The sequence below is a fragment of the Ovis aries genome, chromosome 25, assembly GCF_016772045.2.
Source record: "Ovis aries strain OAR_USU_Benz2616 breed Rambouillet chromosome 25, ARS-UI_Ramb_v3.0, whole genome shotgun sequence".
Taxonomy (NCBI): domain Eukaryota; kingdom Metazoa; phylum Chordata; class Mammalia; order Artiodactyla; family Bovidae; genus Ovis; species Ovis aries.
In genome coordinates this window covers 7,520,696-7,546,305 of record NC_056078.1, presented here as the reverse complement: position 1 = coordinate 7,546,305, position 25,610 = coordinate 7,520,696, and the positions used below count along the sequence as shown (strand labels likewise).

At 44.8% G+C, this 25,610-nt stretch overlaps 1 protein-coding gene across 13 annotated transcripts in view; it reads right to left on the bottom strand.

Annotated features, from left to right (window-relative positions):
- TBCE (tubulin folding cofactor E) overlaps positions 1-25,610 on the bottom strand; it is a 90,947-nt gene that overhangs the window by 11,728 nt on the left and 53,609 nt on the right. For all 13 annotated transcript variants that reach the window (XR_009598572.1, XR_009598571.1, XR_009598570.1 and 10 more), the window contains 2 exons: positions 9,523-9,708; positions 4,794-4,882 (listed from right to left, as the gene is read on the bottom strand). Coding sequence is in view for 10 of the 13 variants with exons in the window: in XM_060406731.1 (XP_060262714.1) it covers positions 4,794-4,882; positions 9,523-9,708 (275 nt within the window). In the remaining 3 variants the exon portion in view is untranslated. The remainder of the gene's footprint in view (positions 1-4,793; positions 4,883-9,522; positions 9,709-25,610) is intronic.

Genomic DNA, 25,610 nt, shown 5'->3' with positions numbered 1-25,610 from the left:
CAGCACCCAAGGTGTACCCACATATACTGCCTTTGGTACTGTGAGGCCCCTGCAGCCTTATGTCAAGCACTCAAGTCTCCTCCCAGGGGGTACTGCTGAACTCTGCACCCTAGGAACCCCCAAATAAGGAGAGGTGCCTCCAGGGGGTCAATAGCAGTTACTTTGGAGACATGTTCAAAAGGGCTAAGAATGACCTGGAATTCTGAGGGTCTCCTATAGACTGGATGGGGTTGGTGTGATACCCACCATCCCTGGTACAGGAATCCAGAGTGGGTAACCCAGGACAAAGGAGGGCCCCGGAGGGCACACGGGATGGTGGCAGTGTGTGCCATCAAGAGGCAGAGGAAAGCCTGAAGGGCTGGACCAGCTCAAAGAGGATTGTACATACTACTCCAGTATGTATGGAAACTGTTCCTCTGTCCTGCAAATAACGACTGGAGACCAAGTGTCTAGCAGTGAACACACCCATCAAAAGCACGTGCATCTCTGGTGTGCCAGGTACAGACATGCCTCAGAGTAACAGAGCTGGGCCTGCAGCAAAGGAGGCATAGGGGATTTATACCCAGTGCTCACGAAGGCCACCTGACCGAGAAGGTGACCTGTGGGCAAAGCTGAAGGAATTGAGGGAATGCCACCCTGGAGAAGCACGTCGGGGCAGAGGGGACGACAGGAGCAAACTCCCTGAAGCTGGAATGGGTTTGGCCTGTGGTGGGGGACAGCAAGCTCATGTCTGCCTGCGAACACAGGGTGGAGGCACTGGAAGGGAGGCCCCAAAGCCCAGGTCAGACCACACAGGGCTAAGTCTCTGTTAGTCTCTGCCTGCAAGGGGAGCTGCTGACGTGGGCTGACCCAGGTCTTTTAAAAGGCCATTCTACTGCACTGCTAAGGGACACACTGCAAGGAAACGAAGACAGAGCAGAAAGGGGAGGTGGGAGGCTCCCGAACCAGAGGGGCAGCAGAGGGAAGAGGCTGACGGGACTTGTCAATGGATTCAGATGAGACTTGAGAAAAAAGGAAGAGTTAAATTAACCCTGACGGTTTGGGCTGGTGTCACTGGAACTGCCCTTTATGGAGAAAGACTACAGAGGAGCAGGTGTCACTGGAACTGCCCTTTATGGAGAAAGACTACAGAGGAGCAGGTTTGAGGGGACACGTTCAATGCGAGATGACTGCAGACACCCCAGCAGAGGCAGCACACAGCGGACAGACAGGACTGGGACAGAGGCCGGAGTGCAGGAGCCTGGTAGCCACGCTGGACTGGCCTCATCAGGAGAGGCCGAGGGTCTAAGGTCTGAGCCTGGGGCGTGCTGACCTCTGGCACCTCAGTCTGCCAGAGACTGAGGGGGGTCAGCAACAGAGGGAAAGAGAACCAGAACCAAAGAACGACGGTCCGCGGCCCAGGTGGTCCACTGGGTGCAGACAGCATCTTGCTTTTTCACTGAAGGAAAAACCGAGCAGTCAGTAGCCGTGCTGCCTGGGGCGGGCCAACGGCTGTGAACTTAGATCCCGATCAGCCTCAGCCCCAAACCCATTTTCTTACAGCCCCCAATGCAACAAGGCATCATTGCCCATGAAAGATGGAGAAAGTCACTCTTAATACAAATAGTGGCGTCCATCAACAGGGCTGGTTGGAGAGGAAAGACTTGCCAATGAGGAAGCTCCACAAGGAGGCAGGAAGAGGGGAAGGCAGGCGGAGGAAAGGCCCAGAAGGGGATGAACCCAGCCGGACAGCAAATCAGAGCCTGTACCCTGCTCCAGCCGCTGTGGGCCTACTGAAGCCAGAGAGCTAAGGACGGTGTTCACGGTTTTAAATGGTTACATTTGAGGCGGTTATGGAAGCATCCACACAATATCCCAGTTTGCTGGTTGGCCACAGGCCTAAGGTACTTATTCCTTGGCTCGTTAGGGGACAGCTTGCCAGTTCCTGACCTAAGGAGCTCTGAAAGAACAGAGTGCAGGAGGGCTTGGAAATAACACTCAGAACTCTGGGGGCAGGATTCTTATGCCCTGATGGTAAGACACAGCACAGAACGGTGCTTGTTCACGCTCCAGGGCTTGCTGCCAGCAGAGTGGAAGTCAGTGGAGAAAGCAGCAGAGAAAAGCTGGGCCTCTGCCACTAGGAGAACAGCGGCCACCTGAAGGTGTCCATCCACATGGAAGAAGAAAGGGCCACAAGTGTGGGCCAGCTAGACACCACCCAGACACAGAGCATCCCCAGTCCCCCCGGCTCCTCCCCCAGCCACTTGGCCACCCACTCGCTCTGGGGGTCTCGAAGCCACCACAGGGGCAGTGGGGCTGACCCTGCACGGGCCCTTCCTCCTGCCCCTGAACTGCAGCCCCTCACGCTGCCATGTCCCCGCCGCTGCTCCGCCCTAGACGCGGACCCGCGTGCAGCGGTTGGCCTGGGCGCCTTTTTGTGACCAGCGGTCAAACCCCCACTGCCCTTCGTTCTCATCAGTCCTGCTAACTCCGGGCCATCAGGCTGCTTGGAAAGGGTTCATGTCCAGTCATTCTCCACTCGCTTGTGCTTTCCACCGTGTAGCTAGAATTATACATATTTCTACTAGCCTGTACAGAGCACAGCTGCTGCTGCTGCTAAGTCGCTTCAGTTGTGTCCCTCTCTGTGCGACCCCATAGAAGTCGCTCAGTCATGTCCAACTCCTTGCGACCCCACAGACAGCAGCCCACCAGGCTCCCCTGTCCCTGGGATTCTCCAGGCAAGAACGCTGGAGTAGGTTGCCATTTCCTTCTCCAATGCGTGAAAGTGAAGTTGCTCAGTCGTGTCCGACTCTAGCAACTCCATGGACTGCAGCCTACCAGGCTCCTCCGTCCATGGGATTTTCCAAGCAAGAGTACTGGAGTGGGTTGCCACTTCCTTCTCCAACAAAGCACAGGGATCACCTGTATTCAGACTTCAGCTTGATATAGTGGCCCCACACCCATACATGCACGTATGCGTGCGCGCACACACGCACACACACACACACACTCGAGGGCACACATACACACACACACACTCGAGGGCACACACACACACACACACACACTCTTGAGGGCACACACACACACGAGGGCACACACACACACACTTGAGCACACACAGTCCTGGGAGCTCTGTCACTCTCGCTCCTGTGGGATCCCCAAGTTCAGAGACACCTCTTCCCAGCCAAGCTCTCCGATCCACCACCGTCAGCCCTGGCTCAGTGAAGGATCTGAGAGAAGGATCAGTCTAGAAACGATGACTGGATTAAACACACCAGGCAATCCTTCAACTTCGGGCGAGAATTCAATCAGCGAGTGCAAGGCATTCATCACTGGGTCTGCAAATATAGGCCATGACTTGATTATCTCAGCAAACCTCATTGCCTCATGTCTTGGGGGACATTCTTGCCCAGGAGAAAGTGGTATAAACAAGCAAGATGCTGACTGCCCAGCACACTGCTGACAACTCCAATCAGCCGATCTGCACACCCAAACCCCTCTGCTGACCAGAACTTTTCTGTGTGCTGAAAATGAGCCTTGAACCATCCAATCCCAGTCTTCCGAAACCATTTAGGAGGAGGCCAGGCAGATATAGAATGCGCCACGCACTTCCGTGGCACTTTGCTCCTTACCTAGCTCCATTCCACACCCACCTCAATGCCCGGACTCTGTTCACACCCACCTCAGTGCCCGGACTCTGTTCACACCCACCTCAGTGCCCGGACTCTGTGGCCTAACCTGCAGAGGGAATGACCGCATCTGGGGCAAAGGTGGGGTGGGGGCGCTACTCACGGGCAGAAAGGACCAGTGGTCCCAAGTCCCAGCAGGCCCCCAGCGCCAAGGGACTGCACCTCTGAAACACTGGCTTGGGGAGCTATGCTTCAGTTCCTATCACAAGGTAGGTAGCGTCAGAGTGGTTAGAAATATTTTGCTAAAAGAAAGTTCTTCATCAGCCATCTCCTCAGTTGAGAGACCTATGAGCTGCTGTCTTTTGCATAAACTATTATGCAGAGATGAGGCAGGCTTAAGGAATTGAGAGAAGACCTTTTAAAGTTAGAGAAAGTCTATTTGACTTGCCACTTTTTGTTTTGAACGCCAAAAGATGCATTTATTTGGGGCTTGTTAGGACTGTAGCAGATCCAAGGAGCCCTTGAACCAGACTACACCCTACCAGACTACAAAGTGGGGCAAGTTTAATGATTTTTCTTTTAGACTGACCTCCTCTATTTTCAGGTGTGGGCATAAGAGAAACAGGGAGAAAAACAAAGAACACACTTACGAGAGACAGATGACAAATTTGGAAAAGCTTGTTTTTGAGGTATGATCTCAAACCGCATTGCTGCATGAGCAGGAACCTTAATGAAGGAAAGGATTTACTTCCCTCCCTCTCAAGAAGGCCGTCAGGGCTGCTGCAGTGGCCCCGGGGCCCTCCCAGGGCGCCAGTCCCTCTCCGCGCCTTCCCTGCCGGCTCTCGCCCCACAGCCTGCTGCCGAGCCCTGGACCCTCTGTCTGTGCTCAAAGAGGCGGGGGGCAGGGTGGTGGGCAACGGACAGAAGCTGGTCCAGCCATGTCTGTCCCCCTGGAAGAAACCCTGTCCAGACACTCCCATTTTACCTCTCTCTGGTCCGGGTGAGTCACACACCCCACTTGAAAGCAAATGGTCTAGGAAGGCAATTTCCCCGAGTGGCAACAACCTCAGGTGGAACCGAGTCCCCGTTAGGAGAACGGACATTGGGTAGGGAACCAGGGTGTCTGGCTCAAGTGTCCAATCCAGCCCGACCCCAGTGACGAGTTCTCACTGGAAAGGATACTGGGACAAGCCTTGGCAATTCCTCCTTGATCACCAGCACCATTTACTGCGCAGTTCCTCAAAGAAACGTCTTGCAACTTGCTCAGCTGACTGTATGAAAAACACAGAGTTCACATGCAGACATAAACATGTACGCTATCCATCGGCCCTTTAAAAAATTAAAAAGCGTTTTAGACACATAAAAAGGCACCAGAAATAACAGTATCCACTGCCCAACGTAAGAAATAAAGCCTTACCGAAAAAAAAAAAAAGAAAGTATTACAAGCATTATACACAACACTAAAATCCTCTCGAGCCCCTTTCCATTGCCCTTTCCTCTTGCCCTCCACTCCCCATAGGGCACCAGGGCACTGGGGTCAGTGTTGGCTTAATCGTAAGCATTTCTTAATAGTTTTACTATTTTTTTTATAGTTTATTATTTTACTCTCCTAACAGTTTTACTATATTTCCATGTCCCTAAACAGTTATTGCAGTTTTGAATATTATAAAATTTGACATAAACGGTACCGTACAGCTTCCCTAGTGGCTCAGACAGTAAAACGTCTGCCTGCAGTGCCAGAGACCCGGGTTCGGTCCCTGGGTCAGGAAGATCCCCTGGAGAAGGCAATGGCAGCCCATCCCAGTATTCTTGGCTGGAAGATCTCATGGACGGAGGAGCCTGGTGGGCTACAGTCCATGGGGTTGCGAAGAGTTGGACACGACTGAGCAACTTCACTTTCATTTTCCTGTGACTAACTTTCTCCCTCAACAATACCCTGTCCAGCACTGAGAGGGGACTACATGGACACATGCTCTGGAATGGACATGTTCACACCTGTGGTCTGTCACCAGAGAGAGAGACCGCAGTTGACTTATTTGCCCCTCTGGTGACAGGGAGATTATTCCCAACAGTGCTAAGGGGCACACTACTGTGCACTTTCTGTACTCAGGTGGGAAAACCTCTCGAGGGATATAGCCTCGAGAGCACGTGTGTGTATCTTTAGCCTTTTTAGATACTCTCAGAAAGCACTTTTTTAAGTGTAGAGAATCTGGGTTCTGTTCATTCAAAGAGCCCAAGTGTTACAGCACCGCAGAGTGCTGAGAACACAGGACCTGGAGTCAGACTGCCTGCGCTCAGTCCTGACTCCACCCTCCTCTGGCCCTGGACGTGTGAACCTCTCTACACCTCAGACGGCACATCCATATGCCCGTGAGCATGACGGCGTTACTCACAAGGGCCACATGTACCGAGTGCCCACTGACCAAGGAATAACATGCGGTCAGTCCATATGACGGAGTGCTACTCAGTCTTAAAAAGGAAGGAACATTTGTGAACCTGGAAGACATCATGCTGTGTGAAAGGGGCCAGCCACAAAAGGACACACACTGTATGCCTGCATTCATACGAGGTACCTAGGTGAGGGTCGACCTCACGGACACAGAAGCAGGGCGGCGGCTGCCACGGGCTGCGGGAGGCAGAGATGTGCCGCCGTTGTTTAAAGGCTGCAAGGTGTCAGTCTGGGAAGAAGAGAAGGTCCTGCAGATGGACAGTGAGGCTGGTTACACAACAGTGGGAATGCACCTAACCCTCCTGAACCATACACTTAAAGTTAAGATGGGGATTTCCCTATTGGTCCAGGAGTTAAGAATCTGCCATGCAATTCAGGGGATGCAGGCTCAGTCCCTGGTCCAGGAACTAAGATCCCACATGCCTCAAAGCAACTAAGCTTATGCACCACAACTGAGTCTGTATACAGCAACAAAAAGATCCCACATGAGGCAACTAAGACCCGATGCAGCCAAATTAAAAAAAAAAAAAAAGGTTAAAATGGTAAATTTTACATTATGTATCCTTTACAACTTTTATACGCTATCATTTAGCGGGTCGGTATTTGTGAAACCCTCAGAATACAGTGTGACATGCAGTAAGTCAGTTTATAAGCATTTATAAAAGTAAATATAAAACTGACAACCTCTGGGGGAATACTAAGACCAACCTGCAAGGCATGAGCTATTATAGTCGCAGAAGCTTGAGGGAAAGGCAGTAGCAAAGTCCTGGGGCATAGGCTGCCAAACTTTCTCAGTTCATGGGGCCCTTAGCATTTCAGTAATCTCCTGCAGTGCCCGGAGGCCAAAAGAAAGTACCATTTAGTAAGCAATTAGGACCAAACAAGTTTACAATTATTTATGTCCTGTCAAACTAGTGTCTGCTGAGCACTTCAAACCCTGGAGTCCGAACGGACTCCACCCCTCCTTTTCCTGTTCCATGATGATTTTCAGGAGATAGAGTACTTGCTTTTCTTTCAGCACAAGAGTGACCCCAAACCCAGCTTTGCAGGTATGTGACGCCATGGAAAGAAGAGGAATATCGAGAAACTCAACTACCTGCAACTAGCAGTTCACACCATGTCCGGCAGATGTCACTGTTCCCCTTTAAAATGCAAACTGTCCTGCTGGACCCGTGAGCTCATGTGGTGCCTGGAAGCTTAGGGATCCCGGTCTCAATTCAGACCTCAGTCAGAGCCACAGCCATCTCCAAAGAGAAACCATACACAGTGGTTTTCATTTGGTTTTGCTTCCCTCATTATAAGTCTTTTCTCAGGGATGCAAACTCAAAGCTGGTCAGCTGGAATTATTAAGGAGATAATACAGTGGCTTAAAGTTGAGGTTGAGTCGAGTGGTTAAGACTCCACACTCTCGATGCAGGGGGCACAGGTTGATCCCACGTAAGATCCCATACACAGCACAGCAAGGCCAAATTAAAAAAAAAAAAAAGCAAGCATCACGCCAACAGTGATGCCTACCACTTGTAATTCCCAAGAGTTCTAACAGCTTAGGTATTACTTTGGAAATGAGGAAACGGAAGCTTAGAAACCAAAGCTCTAACTGGCGTCAGGACTAGAAAGAAAGTGGCTGAGCTGACATCTGAACCCAGCCTGACTGATTCCGACACTGGGTCCTTTCCAGAAAGACACTAGCTTATTAGTGAACACGTTGATATACATGCAAGCAGTAATCATTCACTAGAAATCTGAGTTGTGCAGCTATTCATAAACCGGGGGAGAAAAATCTGTTGGCAATTTGTTAACACTCACAGTGCCCATGGTGTTCTCTGAAAGAGATCAACAGGGGGAAAAAGCACCTCTTCTGGTGTAAAAAAATTTTTTTAATATTTGCATTTTAAAAGGAAAAAATTAAGCAGGGAACCCTAACCCTATGAAGGATACAGTTCTGTTAGTGTTAGTTACTCAGCTGTGCCCAACTCATTAGGATTCCACCGATGGCAGCCTGCCAGGTTCCTCTGTCCATGGAATTTTCCGGGCGAGAACACTGAAGTGAGTAGCCATTCCCTTCTCCAGGGGATCTTCCTGACCCAAGGATCAAACTCAGGTCTCCTGCACGCAGGCAGACTCCTTGCCATCTGAGCCAGCAGGGAAGCCCCGCAGTTCCATAAATCAAGTTCGATAAAGCAAAAACCACCCACATTCATTGTCTCTCAGTGGCGCGTTAGTCACGACTCTTTCGTTCAAGGTATATTTTCTAAATCCTCAACAATGAATGTACATTGTTTGTAATTAACAGTCGAGTTACTGCTTTTCCAAAAATCTTGATTTCTTTTGTGTTTTTTTTAATGCTAAAAACCAGAGAAATGAATTTACTAGGAGTTCCTTCATGGTCTAGTGGTTGGGACTCCCGGCTCTCACAGTCATGGCCTAGGTTCAATCCCTGGTCAGGGATCTTAGATTCTGCAAGCCACAGGGTGGAGCCAAAATTAAAAAAAAATTTTTTTTTTAAATTTTAAAAAAGGAAATGTATTTACTCTTCAACCTTGTGCCCATGTGCAGTTAAATTCTGTATCATGTTTAAATCACCATAATAATAATAATGAGAACAATAAAAAATAGCAAAGAATTTAATTTTGAACAGAATCACAGTTTAACTCTTTCAGAGACTGAAGGTGTCAATAGCAGCAAATCTACTCTCCAGAGTGGCCACCAGGGGTCACTTCTAGGACGCCTCATCCAGGTCAGGGTCACACACCACATACTGACCATCACTAAAGAAGCAAACCTGGGAAGTCGCACAAAACCACACAGTTGTGCATGGCTTTGTGTGAATATTAGCTTCTACTCTGGTTCACATGGTGCATCAAAATAAGCAATGAGGCTTTCTGAAGAGCATCACTGTGTTCAAAGAGTTTGAAAGTGTCGGGAAAGTTCAAACACAGCACTTTCAAAATGCATTTAGTGCCCCTTAGACACAGTCACTTTGGGGTACATTTTAAAAGCAAGACCCCATGGTATTGTGATCCAGTAGGTCTGGGATGGGACCCAGAATTCGGCATGTTTCAAAAGCAGCCCAGGTGATGACTGTGTGCAGAGACGGGAACTACTGGGTTTTAGAAGGTGCCATCGTGCTACACGGCACAGGTAACAAAGTAGACTTCTGTTTCCATTCCTGACTCATCAAATGTCCAACCTTAGCTCCTTAATAATTAGTCAATACAGTACAGTATGGTATAAATAACAATGGGCAAATCAATGTTTATCTTTCAATCTAGAAAAGTCCTGTGCTAAAATAAGAACTTTAATTTCCCCTAAATATTCAATCCTTGGATCCCTCTGATTGCAATTTGCTGATGTGCAGAAAAGAGACCCGCTTGGGAGCAAAGTTCTCAGCACTGACACACAGTCAAGTGAACTTAAATCCTAAACCGTCAAAGTCAGCTCTACCATGTCAGTTTCACTTACCTTTGCTGTTTTATAACAGAGTCAAAACCAATGGTTTCTACAGGCTTATTTCCAATTATAACAATCTGCTCTGTTTCCTCTTCCTTTGGTTCATCTTCTAGCACATATCGGTTCTTAATTGCAGTGAGAAAGTCTACTCCAAAATTTACTTTGTTTGGACGAATGAAGGATCCGGCTGTTGGGTGCCTGGAAATGGAGATAAACAGAACAGAGAGAATATCATCTGTGGGGATATTTAAATAAGATCACACGCACAGATATCCTTTATAAATTGTCAGTCTGCCACAAATGTAAAATGTCTGCATTTACAAATATATTAGCAAATAAAAGCAATTAAACAATTTTTAAAAAGAAGGAGAAAGCATCATCCACCAAGAATGGCCATAAGGCAATGGTCTGAAGGTTTTCAAAATTTTCCGTATGCTAAAAAAGGAAAAACAGCATAAAAGGGAATATTTTTTTAAAAGTGTAATTGATACAACTGATCATAAAGCATTGAGAGCTGATGCAAGCAGGTAAAATCCCAATAGATAAACAGATAAGAAATACAGAACAGATAATTCGTAAAACAGGAAAGAGTATTAAAACCACGGAGAAAAGTTTCACCTTGCTAATGATTAAGAAATGCAAACTTGGGGCTTCCCTGGTGGCTCAGTGGTAAAGAATCCTCCTGCCAATGTAGGAGACACGGGTTCAGTCCCTGGCCTGGGAAGACCCCATATGCTGCAGGGCAACAAAGCCCATGCTCCACAACTGCTGAGCCTGTGCTCAAGAGTCCACAAGCCACAGCTACTGAGCCCCCATGGCACAACCATTAAAGCCTGCACGCTTAGAGCCCACGCTCCACACCAGGAGAAGCCACAGCAATGAGAAGCCCATGTAAATAACTAGAGAGTGCCCGCCCCACCGCAACGAGAGAAGATGCTTATGGCGCAACAAACACCCAGCACAGCCCAAATTTAAAATTTAAAAAACGCAAATTCAAACAATGAAACTGTTTTCAATAAAACTGGCAAAAAATAAAGTCCTAACATTCAAAGACTGCAAGGTTGAGTTAGTGGTTGACTGTATAATCATACCCCTGGGAATCTGTCAGCAGGCAAAAATTTAAAAATAAAACAAAACTGCATTTACAAAGATTCTATATAATAGCATTTTTTAAAACTGAGGAATTCAGGAAACCATAAAAATGTCCAGCTGGACAGGAACTATTAAGTAAACCAGATAGATGAGGTCATTAAAGTATTCTAGCTGTAATACTTAAGAAAACTACTTATAGAATAATGCTGAGATTTCTAAAAACTGTTCCAAATTGTACATGACAGAACTACAGAAGAATCTTATCTATGGCTAGACAAAGATTCAATAAGGACACAAAAAAATGAAAACACTTGTGGATAACAGGATTACATACAAAACGTTTCAAATTATAACCTGAACTAAACGAAAGTTCAAATATGGGGATAAAATTAGAGCATGAATATTCTACATTCTACAGAAGTATAAGATATTCTAGCATAATTAATATTTACCACCATTTATATATCTTATATAAATTTATATTTACCATAATTTACATAATTTTAAATTTAAAATTGTTTTATAGCAGTTTTTAGCAATAATTTCAAGAAGAATTTAATAAAAATATTAATCATATTGCCATATGTAAGGACTACTGTCAGGCTTTTCAAGACACTCAAAACAGATCTTTAGACACATTACATTTCACCATCAGCACTGGATCATGGCAACAAGACCTAACTTTCAGGGAAATCCAAGTATGCCTATAAAACGGCTGAAAATGGTAGTATCATTTGATCACAGTAGACAATAAATGATGAAATACACGAATTGCCAAAAATTGTACAATAAACATTATTTTGGCTTATGCCCTTTAACTCTTAGAGAAATCAAACTTCCCTAAAAATCACCATAATGAAAGGGGATGAAATACTACTGACAATAAATTTTGTCCATGTAAACATATACACATTTTTTTCTAGAATGCGGCTCTAGAGAGATTACCAGATTGTGAAAGGTATTTGTAACCCCAGAGTCAGAATGATGCCTCACGGAAAAAGTGGCCCCGAGGTCGTGAGAACCCCAGAGAGGGCGGTGTCCCGGAAGGCGATGGAGACTGGACAATTGCGTCCAGGGCTTCTGGGCACAGAATCTAGCAACTGGACAATGACCCTGAAAGAAGTAGCCGGGGTGGGGCCGTGAGGCGAGTTCCAGTGGGAGGAGACTGGCCTGAGATTACTCTCACACCGAGGAGTTTTATTGGAAAGGGGAGATGTTTTAAGATCGGACAAGGGGTGAAACTTATATGCTGATGAAGATAACCCTACAAAGAGGGGGAAACTATTGATGCAGGAAATTAAATTCTCTGTTGCAGCAACATCACGTTCTGAATCTGTGTTGTCTGCTGGGTATCAGAGGATCACTGTCTACTAGATGCTCCCTAGGAAATATTTCAGTTTTTTGTTTTCTCACATCTTTTTTCATTGTGGTAAAAATCACATAATATAAAACATACTATTTTAACAAATTTAACTGTACACAACATTCACACTGTTAGATACCTCTCACCATCACCAATCTCCCGGATTTTTGACCTTCCTAAATTGAACCTTTTGGGGTGGCAATGAGGAAATGCCCCTCGTCCAAGGTAAGGAGGAGCGGCTGCGCTTTGCTGCAGCAGCCGTGAAAAGATACCCAATATCCAAGGTAAGAGAAACCCAAGTAAGATGGTAGGTGTTGCAAGAGGGCATCAGAGAGGGCAGATACACTGAAACCATAATCATAGAAAATTAGTCAATCTAATCACACTAGGACCACAGCCTTGTCTAACTCAATGAAACTAAGCCGTGCCCTGTGGGGCCACCCAAGATGGGCGGGTCATGGTGGAGAGGTCTGACAGAATGTGGTCCACTGGAGAAGGGAATGGCAAACCACTTCAGTATTCTTGCCTTGAGAACCCCATGAACAGTATGAAAAGGCAGAATGATAGGACACTGAAAGAGGAACTCCCCAGGTCAGTAGGTGCCCAATATGCTACTGGAGATCAGTGGAGAAATAACTCCAGAAAGAATGAAGGGATGGAGCCAAAGCAAAATCAATATGCAGTTGTGAATGTGACTGGTGACAGAAGCAAGGTCCGATGCTGTAAAGAGCAATACTGCACAGGAACCTGGAATGTTAGGTCCATGAATCAAGGCAAATTGGAAGTGGTCAAACAAGAGATGGCAAGGGTGAACATCGACATTCTAGGAATCAGCGAACTAAAATGGACTGGAATGGGTGAATTTAACTCAGATGACCATTATATCTACTACTGTGGGCAGGAATTTCTTAGAAGAAATGGAGTAGCCATCATGGTCAACAAAAGAGTCTGAAATGCAGTACTTGGATGCAATCTCAAAAACAACAGAATGATCTCTGTTTGTTTCCAAGGCAAACCATTCAATATCACCGTAATCCAAGTCTATGCACCAACCAGTAACACTGAAGAAGCTGAAGTTGAACGGTTCTATGAAGACCTAATAGACCTTTTAGACCTAACACCCAAAAAAGATGTCCTTTTCATTATAAGGGACTGGAATGCAAAAGTAGGAAGTCAAGAAACACCTGGAGTAACAGGCAGATTTGGCCTTGGAATACGGAATGAAGCAGGGAAAAGACTAATAGAGTTTGCCGAGAGAATGCACTGGTCATAGCAAACACCCTCTTCCAACAACACAAGAGAAGACTCTACACATGGACATCATCAGATGGTCAACACCGAAATCAGACTGATTATATTCTCTGCAGCCAAAGATTGAGAAACTCTATACAGTCCAAAAAAAAAAAAACAAGACCAGGAGCTGACTGTGGCTCAGATCATGAACTCCTTATTACCAAATTCAGACTTAAATTGAAGAAAGCAGGGAAAACCACTAAACCATTCAGGTATGACCGAAATCAAATCCCTTATGATTATACAGTGGAAGTGAGAAATAGATTTAAGGGACTAGATCTGATATCTATGGACTGAGGTTGGTGACATCGTACAGGAGACAAGGATCAAGACCATCCCCATGGACAACAAATGCAAAAAAGCAAAATGGCGGTCTGGGGAGGCCTTACAAATAGCTGTGAAAAGAAGAGAAGTGAAAAGCAAAGGAGAAAAGGAAAGATATAAGCATCTGAATGCAGAGTTCCAAAGAATAGCAAGGAGAGATAAGAAAGCCTTCCTCAGTGATCAATGCAAAGAAATAGAGGAAAACAACAGAATGGGAAAGACTAGAGATCTCTTCAAGAAAATTAGAGATACCAAGGGAACATATCATGCAAAGATGGGCTCGATAAAGGACAGAAATGGTATGGACCTACCAGAAGCAGAAGATATTAAGAAGAGGTGGCAAGAATACACAGAAGAACTGTACAAAAAAGAGCTTCATCATCAAGATAATCACGATGGTGTGATCACTCACTTAGAGCCAGACGTCCTGGAATGTGAAGTCAAGTGGGCCTTAGAAAGCATCACTACGAACAAAGCTAGTGGAGATGATGGAATTCCAGGTGAGCTATTTCAAATCTTGGAAGATGATGCTGTGAAAGTGCTGCACTCAATATGCCAGCAAACCTGGAAAACTCAGCAGTGGCCACAGGACTGGAAAAGGTCAGTTTTCATTCCAATCCCAAAGACAGGCAATGCCAAAGAATGCTCAAACTACCGCACAATTGCACTCATCTCACACCCTAATAAAGTGATGCTCAAAATTCTCCAAGCCAGGCTTCAGCAATACGTGAACCATGAACTTCCAGATGTTCAAGCTGGTTTTAGAAAAGGCAGAGGAACCAGAGATCAAATTGCCAACATCTGCTGGATCATGGAAAAAGGAAGAGAGTTCCAGAAAAGCATCTATTTCTGTTTTATTGACTATGCCAAAGCCTTTGACTGTGTGGATCACAATAAACTGGAAAATTCTGAAAGAGATTGGAATACCAAACCACCTGATCTGCCTCTGGAGAAACCTATATGCAGGTCAGGAAGCAACAGTTAGAACTGGACATGGAACAAAAACTGGTTCCAAATAGGAAAAGCAGTACGTCAAGGCTGTCTATTTTCACCCTGCTTATTTAACTTCTATGCAGAGTACATCATGAGAAATGCCTGGCTGGATGAAGCACAAGCTGGAATCAAGATTGCCGGGAGAAATATCAATCACCTCAGCTATGCAGATGACACCACCCTTATGGCAGAAAGTGAAGAGGAACTCAAAAACCTCTTGATGAAAGTGAAAGAGGAGAGTGAGAAAGCTGGCCTAAAGCTCAACATTCAGAAAACGAAGATCATGGCATTTGGTCCCATCACTTCATGGGAAATAGATGGGGAAACAGTGGAAACAGTGTCAGACTTTATTTTGGGGGGCTCCAAAATCACTGCAGATTGTGATTGCAGCCATGAAATTAAAAGACGCTTACTCCTTGAAAGAAAAGTTATGACCAACCTAGATAGCATATTCAAAAGCAGAGACGTTACTTTGCTGACTAAGGTCCATCTAGTGAAGGCTATAGTTTTTCCAGTAGTCATGTATGGATGTGAGAGTTGGACTGTGAAGAAAGCTGAGCGCCTAGGAATTGATGTTTTTGAACTGTGGTGCTGGAGAAGACTCTTGAGAGTCCCTTGGACTGCAAGGAGATCCAGCCAGTCCATTCTGAAGGAGATCAGCCCTGGGATTTCCTTGGAAGGAATGATGCTGAAGCTGAAACTCCCATACTTTGGCCACCTCATGCAAAGAGTTGACTCACTGGAAAAGACTTTGATGTTGGGAGGGATTGAGGGCAGGAGGAGAAAAGGACAACAGAGGATGAGATGGCTGGATGGCATCACCGACTCGATAGACGTGAGTCTGAGTGAACTCTGGGAGTTGGTGATGGACAGGGAGGCCTGGCGTGCTGAGATTCATGGGGTCGCAAAGAGTTGGACACGACTGAGCGACTGAACTGAACTGAAAATCACTGCAGATGGTAACTGCAGCCGTGAAATTAAAAGACGCTTGCTCCTTGGAAGAAAAGCTATGACGAACCTAGACAGCATATTAAAAAGCAGAGACATTACTTTGCCAATGAAGGTCTGTCTAGTCAAAGCTATGGCTTTTCCAGTAGTCCTATATGGATATCAGAGTTGGACTGTAAAGAAAGTTGAGTGTCAAAGAATTGACGCTTTTGAACTGCGGTGTTGGAGAAAACCTTGAGGGTCCCTTGGACTGCAAGGAGATCAAATCATTCAATCCTAAAGGAAATCAGTCCTGAATATTCACTGGAAGGACTGATGTTGAAGCTGAAACTACAATACTTTGGCAACCTGATGCAAAGAACTGACTACTTGGAAAAGACCCTGATGCTGGGAAAGACTGAAGGAAGGAGAAGGGGATGACAGAGGATGAGATGGTTGGAAAACATCACCAACTCAAAGGACATGAGTTTGAGCAAACTCTGGGAGTTGGTGATGGACAGGGAAGCCTGGCGTGCTTCAGCCCATGGGGTCAATAAGAGTTGGACACGACTGAGCGACTGAACTGAACTGTTAGAAAGGATCCTAGTGTGAAGAACACAGTTCTGTCTCAATAAAACACATTTCTATCACTTGGCTAAGAAGATTAAATATAGCTAGCCTCATTTTTAGAGGTTCAAAGGAATCTACCTAAGAGATGATCTAATGCAGGACTTCTCAAACTCAACCCAACCAGTCAGTCACTTGGAAAGCTTATTAGAACCCACCTTGGGATGTACACTCAGTGGTACTGGGCTGCAGCCAGGGGATTCTGATGCAGAGCGCCCTCAGCTCCCACTTTAAGAAACTCATCTAATTCAATTCCATTTCCGTTGGAGATACTGGGATCACCATCACTGAGGTACACGAGCTGTGCTTGTGCTAAGCTGCTTTAGTCATGTCCAACTCTTTGCAATGCCATGGACTGTAGGTCACCATGCTCCTCTGTCCATGGGACTCTCCAGGCAAGAATACTGGAGTGGGTTGCTGTGCTCTCTTCCAGGGAATCTTCCAGAGAGGTGCACAGCCAAGACCAAAAGTCGTGGAGTCCTGATGACTAGTGCACTATCCTTTCCTGCATCTCTGTCTCTACTCTCCTCACTACCACAAATTTTAGTAGTTAGTAGATCTGTTACTAGGTATTATTATTTAATGCTGTTTAGTAAAGAAATAAAACAAGCCCTTTAATAATAAATGAGAAAACAACAACGCAAAACAAATGCCATGGTTTTCATTTCTGTCCTAAATTTATACTTTAAAAAACTGTGGTAATGAACAATTCCACAGTATAGTCAAAGCTATAGTTTTCCAGTAGTCATGTGTGGATGTGAGTTGGACCATAAAGAAGGCTGAGCACCAAAGAATTGATGCTTTCAAACTGTGATATTGGAGACGACTCTAGAGAGTCCCTTGGACTGCAAGGAGATCAAACTAGTCAATCCTAAAGGAAATCAACCCTGAGTATTCACTGAAGGACTGATGCTGAAACTGAAGCTCCACTGCTCTGGACACCTGATGCAAGGAACCGACTCATCGGAAAAGACCCTGAAGCTGGGAAAGGTTGAAGCTAGGAGGGAAAGGGGACAACTGAGGATGACATGGTTGGATGGGATCATCATCTCAACGAACATGAGTTTGAGCAAGCTCCGGGAGATGGCGAAGGACAGTGAAGCCTGGCGTCCTGCAGTCCATGGGGTTGCAAAGAGTTGGATACAACTGAGCGACTTAACAACAACGAACAATTCAAGACTAGACCTTTATTAGAGCTTAGGTTTGGCTGCAGGCAGAGGAAAGGAGTCAGCAATGGTGTTGGATGGTTGCAAAGTAGAAGCTATGCCTTTTTCAGATCAAGGTCAGTCTCCTCTGCAACATGCCTGGCAGGTCTCTCAGAAAACAAAACGGTGCTGCAAACACTGAAAAATACCAGCTGAATGAGTGCCCATCAATAACCATACATCTCCAAAGGTGAACTAGTAATTCGTAAAGATTCCACAGGAAAACTATCAAGATGTTGCATCTGAACTCTGAAAGCCTGAACCCTGTCTAAAGAGAAAATATTGGGGAGGGGAAGGAGTGAAGCGGGCAAAGCAAAAATTTTTTTTCTTATAAACACTCAGCATGTTCAAGGTCCTGCCTCCTTCTGCCCAACAATTACAGGATGCAGGTAGCAAAATTCACATCCTGACCGTGGCCCTTGCAGAAACAGAAGACTCTCACAGAGCACTGTAATCAAGGTTAGATCTGCCCACCAGAGGTCTCAGATGAAATTCAGGTGCCCAGTTAAACCTGGGTTTCAGACAATGTTTTTCAATTGAATTTCAATTGTTTTCTGCATCTTTATTCAGTATGATGCATGTCCCATGCTTACACTAAAAAAGGATTCACTGCTTATCTGAAATCCAAATTTCACTATGAGTTTTTCTGTTTTTATTTACTGAAACAAGCAACTCTACTCAAAGGTAAAGGGAGACCAACAGAGCCCAGAAGGCCCACAGTAAACAGTTTTTTAAAACTGGGGATAGTTTAAATGCCGAGTGCTGGGAAAGACTGGGTCCCTGGGGAGTATCAGCTAAATGTTGATCTTGATACCTTTCTTGTTTCAAGCTTGCCCAGAGCCTTCTCACCAAGACTGCATAACTAACATTCACCCTGAGAGAACTATTCACTCATTTAACATATACAGAGATTTGACCTGGTGAACTCATTTTCCCAGCAGGGGAGAAAGAAAAAAAAGGCCACTAGATAGGCATCTTTTTACACATTCCTTCTGATCGTCACAATTTCTATTTTGCCCTGATTCATGGAAAGGTTCCGAAAACAAAATCTCTCTCTTTACCTTTTACGGAGATTCACCCCACCTGTAACCTATCAGCACACTTAGTGATTATTTTAAACATTCTTCTATCACTTTACACCACATGCTCAGTCGTTCAGTTGTGTCCAACTCTTTGCAGCCCCATGGCCCATAGCCTATAGAATCCTATATCCATGGGATTTTCCAGGCAAGGACATTGGAGCAGGTTGCCATTTCCTATTCCAGGGGATTTTCCCAACCCAGGGATCAAACCCATGTCTCTTACGTCTCCTGCATTGGCAGACGCATTCTTTACCACAAGCACCACCTTGGAAGCACTTTATACCATACCAGGAGAGTATTTTACTTATTTTTAAATTAATTTTATTGCAATATAGTTGCTTTACAGTGTATACAGTCAATTCTCATTCAGTTCAGTTCAGTGGCTCAGTCCTTGCAACCCCATGAACCACAGCACGCCAGGCCTCCCTGTCCATCACCAACTCCCGGAGTTCACTCAGACTCATGTCCATCGAATCCGTGATGCCATCCAGCCATCTCATCCTCTGTCGTCCCCTTCTCCTCCTGCCCACAATCCCTCCCAGCATCAGAGTCTTTTCCAATGAGTCAACTCTTTGCATGAGGTGGCCAAAGTATGGGAGTTTCAGCTTCAACATCAGTCCTTCCGATGAACACCCAGGACTGATCTCCTTTAGGATGGACTGGCTGGATCTCCTTGCAGTCCAAGGGACGCTCAAGAGTCTTCTCCAACACCACAGTTCAAAAGCATCAATTCTTCAATGCTCAGCTTTCTTCACAGTCCAACTCTCACATCCATACACGACCACTGGAAAAACCATAGCCTTGACTAGACGGACCTTAGTCGGCAAAGTAATGTCTCTGCTTTTGAATATGCTATCTAGGTTGGTCATAACTTTTCTTCCAAGGAGTAAGCGTCTTTTAATTTCATGGCTGCAGTCACCATCTGAAGTGATTTTGGAGCCCCCCAAAATAAAGTCTGACACTGTTTCCACTGTTTCTCCATCTATCTCCCATGAAGTGATGGGACCAGATGCCATGATCTTCGTTTTCTGAACGTTGAGCTTTAAGCCAACTTTTTCACTCTCCTCTTTCACTTTCATCAAGAGGCTTTTTAGTTCCTCTTCACTTTCTGCCTTAAGGGTAGTGTCATCTGCATATCTGAGGTTATTGATATTTCTCCCGGCAATCTTGATTCCAGCCTGTGCTTCTTCCAGCCCAGCGTTTCTCATGATGTACTCTGCATATAAGTTAAATAAGCAGGGTGACAATAGACAGCCTTGAGGTACTCCTTTTCCTATCTGGAACCAATCTGTTGTGCCATGTCCAGTTCTAACTGTTGTTTCCTGACCTGCATATGGTTTCTCAAGAGGCAGGTTAGGTGGTCCGGTATTCCCATCTCTTTCAGAATTTTCCACAGTTTATTGTGATCCACACAGTTAAAGGCTTTGGCATAGTCAATAAAACAGAAATAGATGCTTTTCTGGAACTCTCTTCGTTTTTCCATGATCCAGCAGATGTTGGCAATTTGATCTCTGGTTCCTCTGCCTTTTCTAAAACCAGCTTGAACATCTGGAAGTTCACAGTTCACATACTACTGAAGCCTGGCTTGGAGAATTTTGAGCATTACTTTACTACTGGCGTGTGAGATGAGTGCAATTGTGCGGTAGTTTGAGCATTCTTTGGCATTGCCTGTCTTTGGGATTGGAATGAAAACTGATCTTTTCCAGTCCTGTGGCCACTGCTGAGTTTTCCAAATTTGCTGGCATACTGAGTGCAGCACTTTCACAGCATCATCTTCCAAGATTTGAAATAGCTCACCTGGAATTCCATCATCTCCACTAGCTTTGTTCGTAGTGATGCTTTCTAAGGCCCACTTGACTTCATATTCCAGGATGTCTGGCTCTAAGTGAGTGATCACACCATCGTGATTATCTTGATCGTGAAGATCTTTTTTGTACAGTTCTTGTGTGTATTCTTGCCACCTCTTCTTAATATCTTCTGCTTCTGTTAGGTCCATACCATTTCTGTCCTTTATTGAGCCCATCTTTCCAAGAAATGTTCCCTTGGTATCTCTAATTTTCTTGAAGAGATGTCTAGTCTTTCCCATTCTGTTGTTTTCCTCTATTTCTTTGCATTAATCGCTGAGGAAGGCTTTCTTATCTCTCCTTGCTATTTTTTTGGAACTCTGCATTCAGATGCTTATATCTTTCCTTTTCTCTTTTGCTTTTTGCTTCTCTTCTTTTCAAAGCTATTTGTAAGGCCTCCTCAGACAGCCATTTTGCTTTTTTGCATTTCTTTTCCATGGGGATGGTCTTGATGCCTGTCTCCTGTACAGTGTCACGAACCTCAGTCCATAGTTCATCAGGCACTCTATCTGTCAGATCTAGTCCCTTAAGTCTATTTCTCACTTCCACTGTATAATCATAAGGGATTTGATTTAGGTCATACCTGAATGGTCTAGTGGTTTTCCCTGCTTTCTTCAATTTAAGTCTGAATTTGGCAATAAGGAGTTCATGATCTGAGTCACAGTCAGCTCCTGGTCTTGTTTTTGCTGACTGTATAGAGCTTCTCCATTTTTGGCTCCAAAGAATATAATCAATCCGATTTCAACGTTGACCATCTGATGATGTCCATGTGTAGAGTCTTCTCTTGTGTTGTTGGAAGAGGGTGCTTGCTATGACCAGTGTGTTTTCTCGGCAAACCTCTATTAGTCTTTGCCCTGCTTCATTCTGTATTCCAAGGCCAAATTTGCCTGTTACCCCAGGTGTTTCTTGACTTCCTACTTTTGCATTCCAGTCCCCTATAATGAAAAGGACATCTTTTTTGGATGTTAGTTCTAAAAGGTCTTGTAGGTGTTCACAGAACCGTTCAACTTCAGCTTCTTCAGTGTTACTGGTTGGGGCATAGACTTGGATTACTGTGATACCCAATGGTTTGCCTTGGAAATGAACAGAGATTATTAGTTATCTATTTTATACAGAGTATCAATAGTGTTGCTGCTGCTGCTGCTAAGTCACTTCAGTCATGTCCGACTCTGTGCCACCCCATAGACGGCAGCCCACCAGGCTCCCCCGTCCCTGGGATTCTCCAGGCAAGAACACTGGAGTGGGTTGCCATTTCCTTCTTCAATGCATGAAAGTGAAAAGTCAAAGTGAAGTTGCTCAGTCATGCCCGACTCTTTGCAACCCCATGGACTGCAGCCCCAGGCTCCTCCGCCCATGGGATTTTCCAGGCAAGAGTACTGGAATGGGGTACCATTGCCCTCTCCAATATGTCAATCTCCATCTCCCAGTCATCCCAGTCCCTAAGAAGACTATTTTATACTGATTTATTCATGCTCATTCAAGAACTTCAAAATACTTCTCGACAATCTTAGGCTACACACAGTAAATCAAGGGGCTTCCATTTGTTAAGTCAGCCGGTATCATGGATAAAGTTTGAGACACCATGTCCCCTCTGATGCCAAGTATAAATTCTATTCATGGTGCTGAAGAACACATTTTAAGATTTCTTGATCACCAGAAAAGAGAAATCATATAATTACCTAGAAAGCAAACATTTTCAATAACAGCTGAGGGTAGAATACTGACCCAAACAGTTCTAAGAGTTTAGAGTATAGGTTGTTTAGGTTGAGAAAAAAGCATTGGAAATCCAGACACAAGGTACAGAGAACTTCAAGCTTCATCACCTTAACTGAACCACTCAATTACTCAAAAGACAAGAGATGGAGAAAATGAAGCACCCAAGAGAGACAGTGATGACTGGTTCACGGCTGTACATTCGGGGTAAACCTGTATACTACTACTGTACACTGGAAAAGTCACAAATACTAATTATGGGCACTTGCTATTATAAACAAGAGACTGCCATATTTACCTTAGGTTATACAGAAATCAAACTGAAAATAAACACGACGTGAAATTACCAGCACCCATGTTGAGAGGGAAGAAAACACGGAAGAATGTATGCCCTGCGCTGGGCTTTGAAAACCACCCTATCTGTTCCCAAGGTCTGCCCTCAAGCGGCAGGGTGTCACCCCAGCAACCTGAGATGCTGGGGAGACTCAAGAAGCAGGGGGTTTCCAAACACCCAATTCAATATACCCTGATATCCTGCTTACGGTGCAGAGGCCAGCAAACCAGTCTTCACAAGACACGTGTGAAAGCACGTAACTGCATGTCTAACACGCTGGTGGCCACTCGATATTAACACATGCTTCTGAAGAGATGGAGATTTGAGTTCTGCTATTGAGAGGGCAACTTCTGATTCACTTGCCTCATTTAAAATGGGTATACCAGCTTTTTCGCCATTTACCTATTTCACAAGTCTAAGATGAGAACATTTATCATCTGGCAACGCTGAACTGCTCTGGCTTCATGAAAACAGCATCAAAGCATTAAAATGCTTACTGTGTTTAAAAAAAAAAACAAAACTGTAATTATGGTTTTCCAAGTAAAATTTGAAATATGAAGGAAGACTCCAATAAAGTTAGTACGAGATCCAAATTAACTTAATAACAAGTACATGTGATATAAGCTATTTTGTCTGATTTAGAGATTCCAAGATACTGACATAATCTTTACTAGTTGAAGCCATGTTCAAATGAATATTAACGTCAGTATTAACAACTATAAAGGAAAAGGCCATTCCTTTAGTTTAGATCACTGGTTATCCACCATATCAGACCCAATGCACCCTATTACACTGCCTCCAGAACAACCTGAAATGGAATTACCTACCCATATAGGATTTCCAAGTCAAGAAAAATGCCCATTTCACTAAAACAAAAGTAATTTAAAATCAGATAATATGTATTTCGACATGTAGATGCTCAGGCAAGGCTATAACTAGGAGACACTAAAAAACAAGGAGATGCTTATTTCAAGAGTAAGAACTGAAACACCAAGTCCACACCCTTCAGCACTTCAGGGCAAATCCCACATCTGCCAGGACTGATGCGATCTTCAACTGTACTACTCAGAGACTGAAAATGTCATCACATCCAGAGACCACTAAGGACATGTAGCCATGGATGATCTGGGAGGTGCTGGAGCAGGCTCCACAGGACGCACTCCCTCAACGGAGGCTGCATGAGGGCATGGTCCAGGTAAGGCATCTATACGCCCGGCTAAGAAATTTCTATTTCCACACCTTTCTAAACACATAAATTGCTCCCTTCATCTCCATAAACTCTTGACAGATTCTGAGCCGGCCTTGTGACATATGTGTCATCACCACTGGCCTCTAGGAATATGCCAATTCTTCTATCCTGACTTTTCAAAATTACAGACTGCTGAACTAGCAAACAGTTTGCAATTATCTAATTCTGACCTTCATTTTAGAGGTCAGTAAAGTTAGATTTGTTTAGGGTTCTAAAGATTGTTAAAACCAACGCATGAACCTGCTTGATTTCCAGGAATGTGTTCACTGTACAACATTTAAACAATGATAAGCTTAATATTCCCCTTCAGGGATCATAGCCTTTCCATGGTGAAGGGGCTTGCGTAATTCAATGAAGCTATGAACTATGTCGTGCAGGGCCACCCAAGGTGGACAGGTGACAGGGATGAGCTCTGACAAAACATGGTCCACTGGAGGAGGAAATGGCAAACTACTTCAGGATTCTTGCTGCAAGAACCTCATGAACAGTATAAAAAAGGAAAAAGATATGACACCGTAAAATGAGTCCCCTAGGTTGGAAGGTGTCCAATATGCTACTGGGAAAGAGCAGATGGAAATTACTAATATCTCCAGAAAGAATAAAGCAGCTGGGCCAAAGCAGAAATGATGCTCAGTTATTGATGTGTCTGGTGGTGAAAGTAAAGTCTGATGCTATAAAGAACATTACTGCACAGAAACCTGGAATAGTTAGGCCCATGAATTAAAGTAAATTGGACGTCAACCAGGAGATGACATGAGTGAACATCGACTTCTTAGCAATCAGTGAACTAAAATGGATGGGAATGGGCGAATTTAATTCAGATGACCATTATATCTACTACAGTGGGCAAGATTCCCTTAGAAGAAATAGAGTACCCATCAGAGTACACAAAAGAGTCCAAAATGCAGTACTTGGGTACAATTTCAAAAACGACAAACCATTCAGTATCACAGTAATCTAAGCCTATGCTCCAACCACCAAGGGCAAAGAAGCTGAAGTTAAACAGTTCAGCTACAGCTCAGCTATAGCTAAAGACCTACAAGAACTTCTAGAATGAACACACAGAAAAAGACGTCCTTTTCATCATAGGGGAATGGAATGCAAAAGCAGGAAGTCAAAAGATACCTGGAGTAACAGGCAAGTTTGGCCTTGGAGTCCAAAATGAAGGCGGGTAAAGGCTAACAGAGCTTTGCTAAGAGAATACACTGGTCATAGAAAACAGCTTCTTTCAACAACACAAGAGATGACTCTACACATAGACATTATGAGATGGTCAATACAAAATTAGACTGATTATGTTCTTTGCAGCCAAAAACAGAGAAGCTCTACATAGTCAGCAAGAAAAAAAAAAGACCTGGAGCAACTGCAGCTCAGATCGTCAGCTCCTTACTGAAAAATTCAGGCTTAAATTGAAGAAAGTAGGGACAACAGGAGAAGGCAATGGCAACCCACTCCAGTCCTCTTGCCTGGAAAATCCCATGAATGGAGGAGCCTGGTAGGCTACAGTCCATGGGGTCTCGAAGAGTCGGACACGACTGAGCAACTTCACTTTGACTTTTCACTTTCCTGCACTGGAGAAGGAAAGGGCAACCCACTCCAGTGTTCCTACCTGGAGAATCCCAGGGACGGGGGAGCCTAGTGGGCTGCCATCTATGGGGTCACACAGAGTCAGACACGACTGATGCGACTTAGCAGCAGCAGGGACAACCACTAGGCCATTCAGGTATGATGAATCAGACCCCTTATGGTTATATAGTGGATGTGATAAACATATTCAAGGGACTGAACTTATTCAATCCCAGATCTGGTAGACAGAGCACCTAAAGAACTATGGATGGAGGCTCGTAACACTGTATGGGAGGTAGGGACCAAAACCACCCCAAAGTAAAAGAAATGCTAAGAAGGCAAAGTGGTTGTCTGAGGAGGCCTTACAGGTAGCTGAGGAAAGAAGGAAAACAAAAGACAAGGGAGAAAAGGAAAGATATACCCAACTGGGTGCAGAGTTTTAGAGAACAGCAAGGAGAGATAAGAAGGCCTTCTTACAATGCAAACAG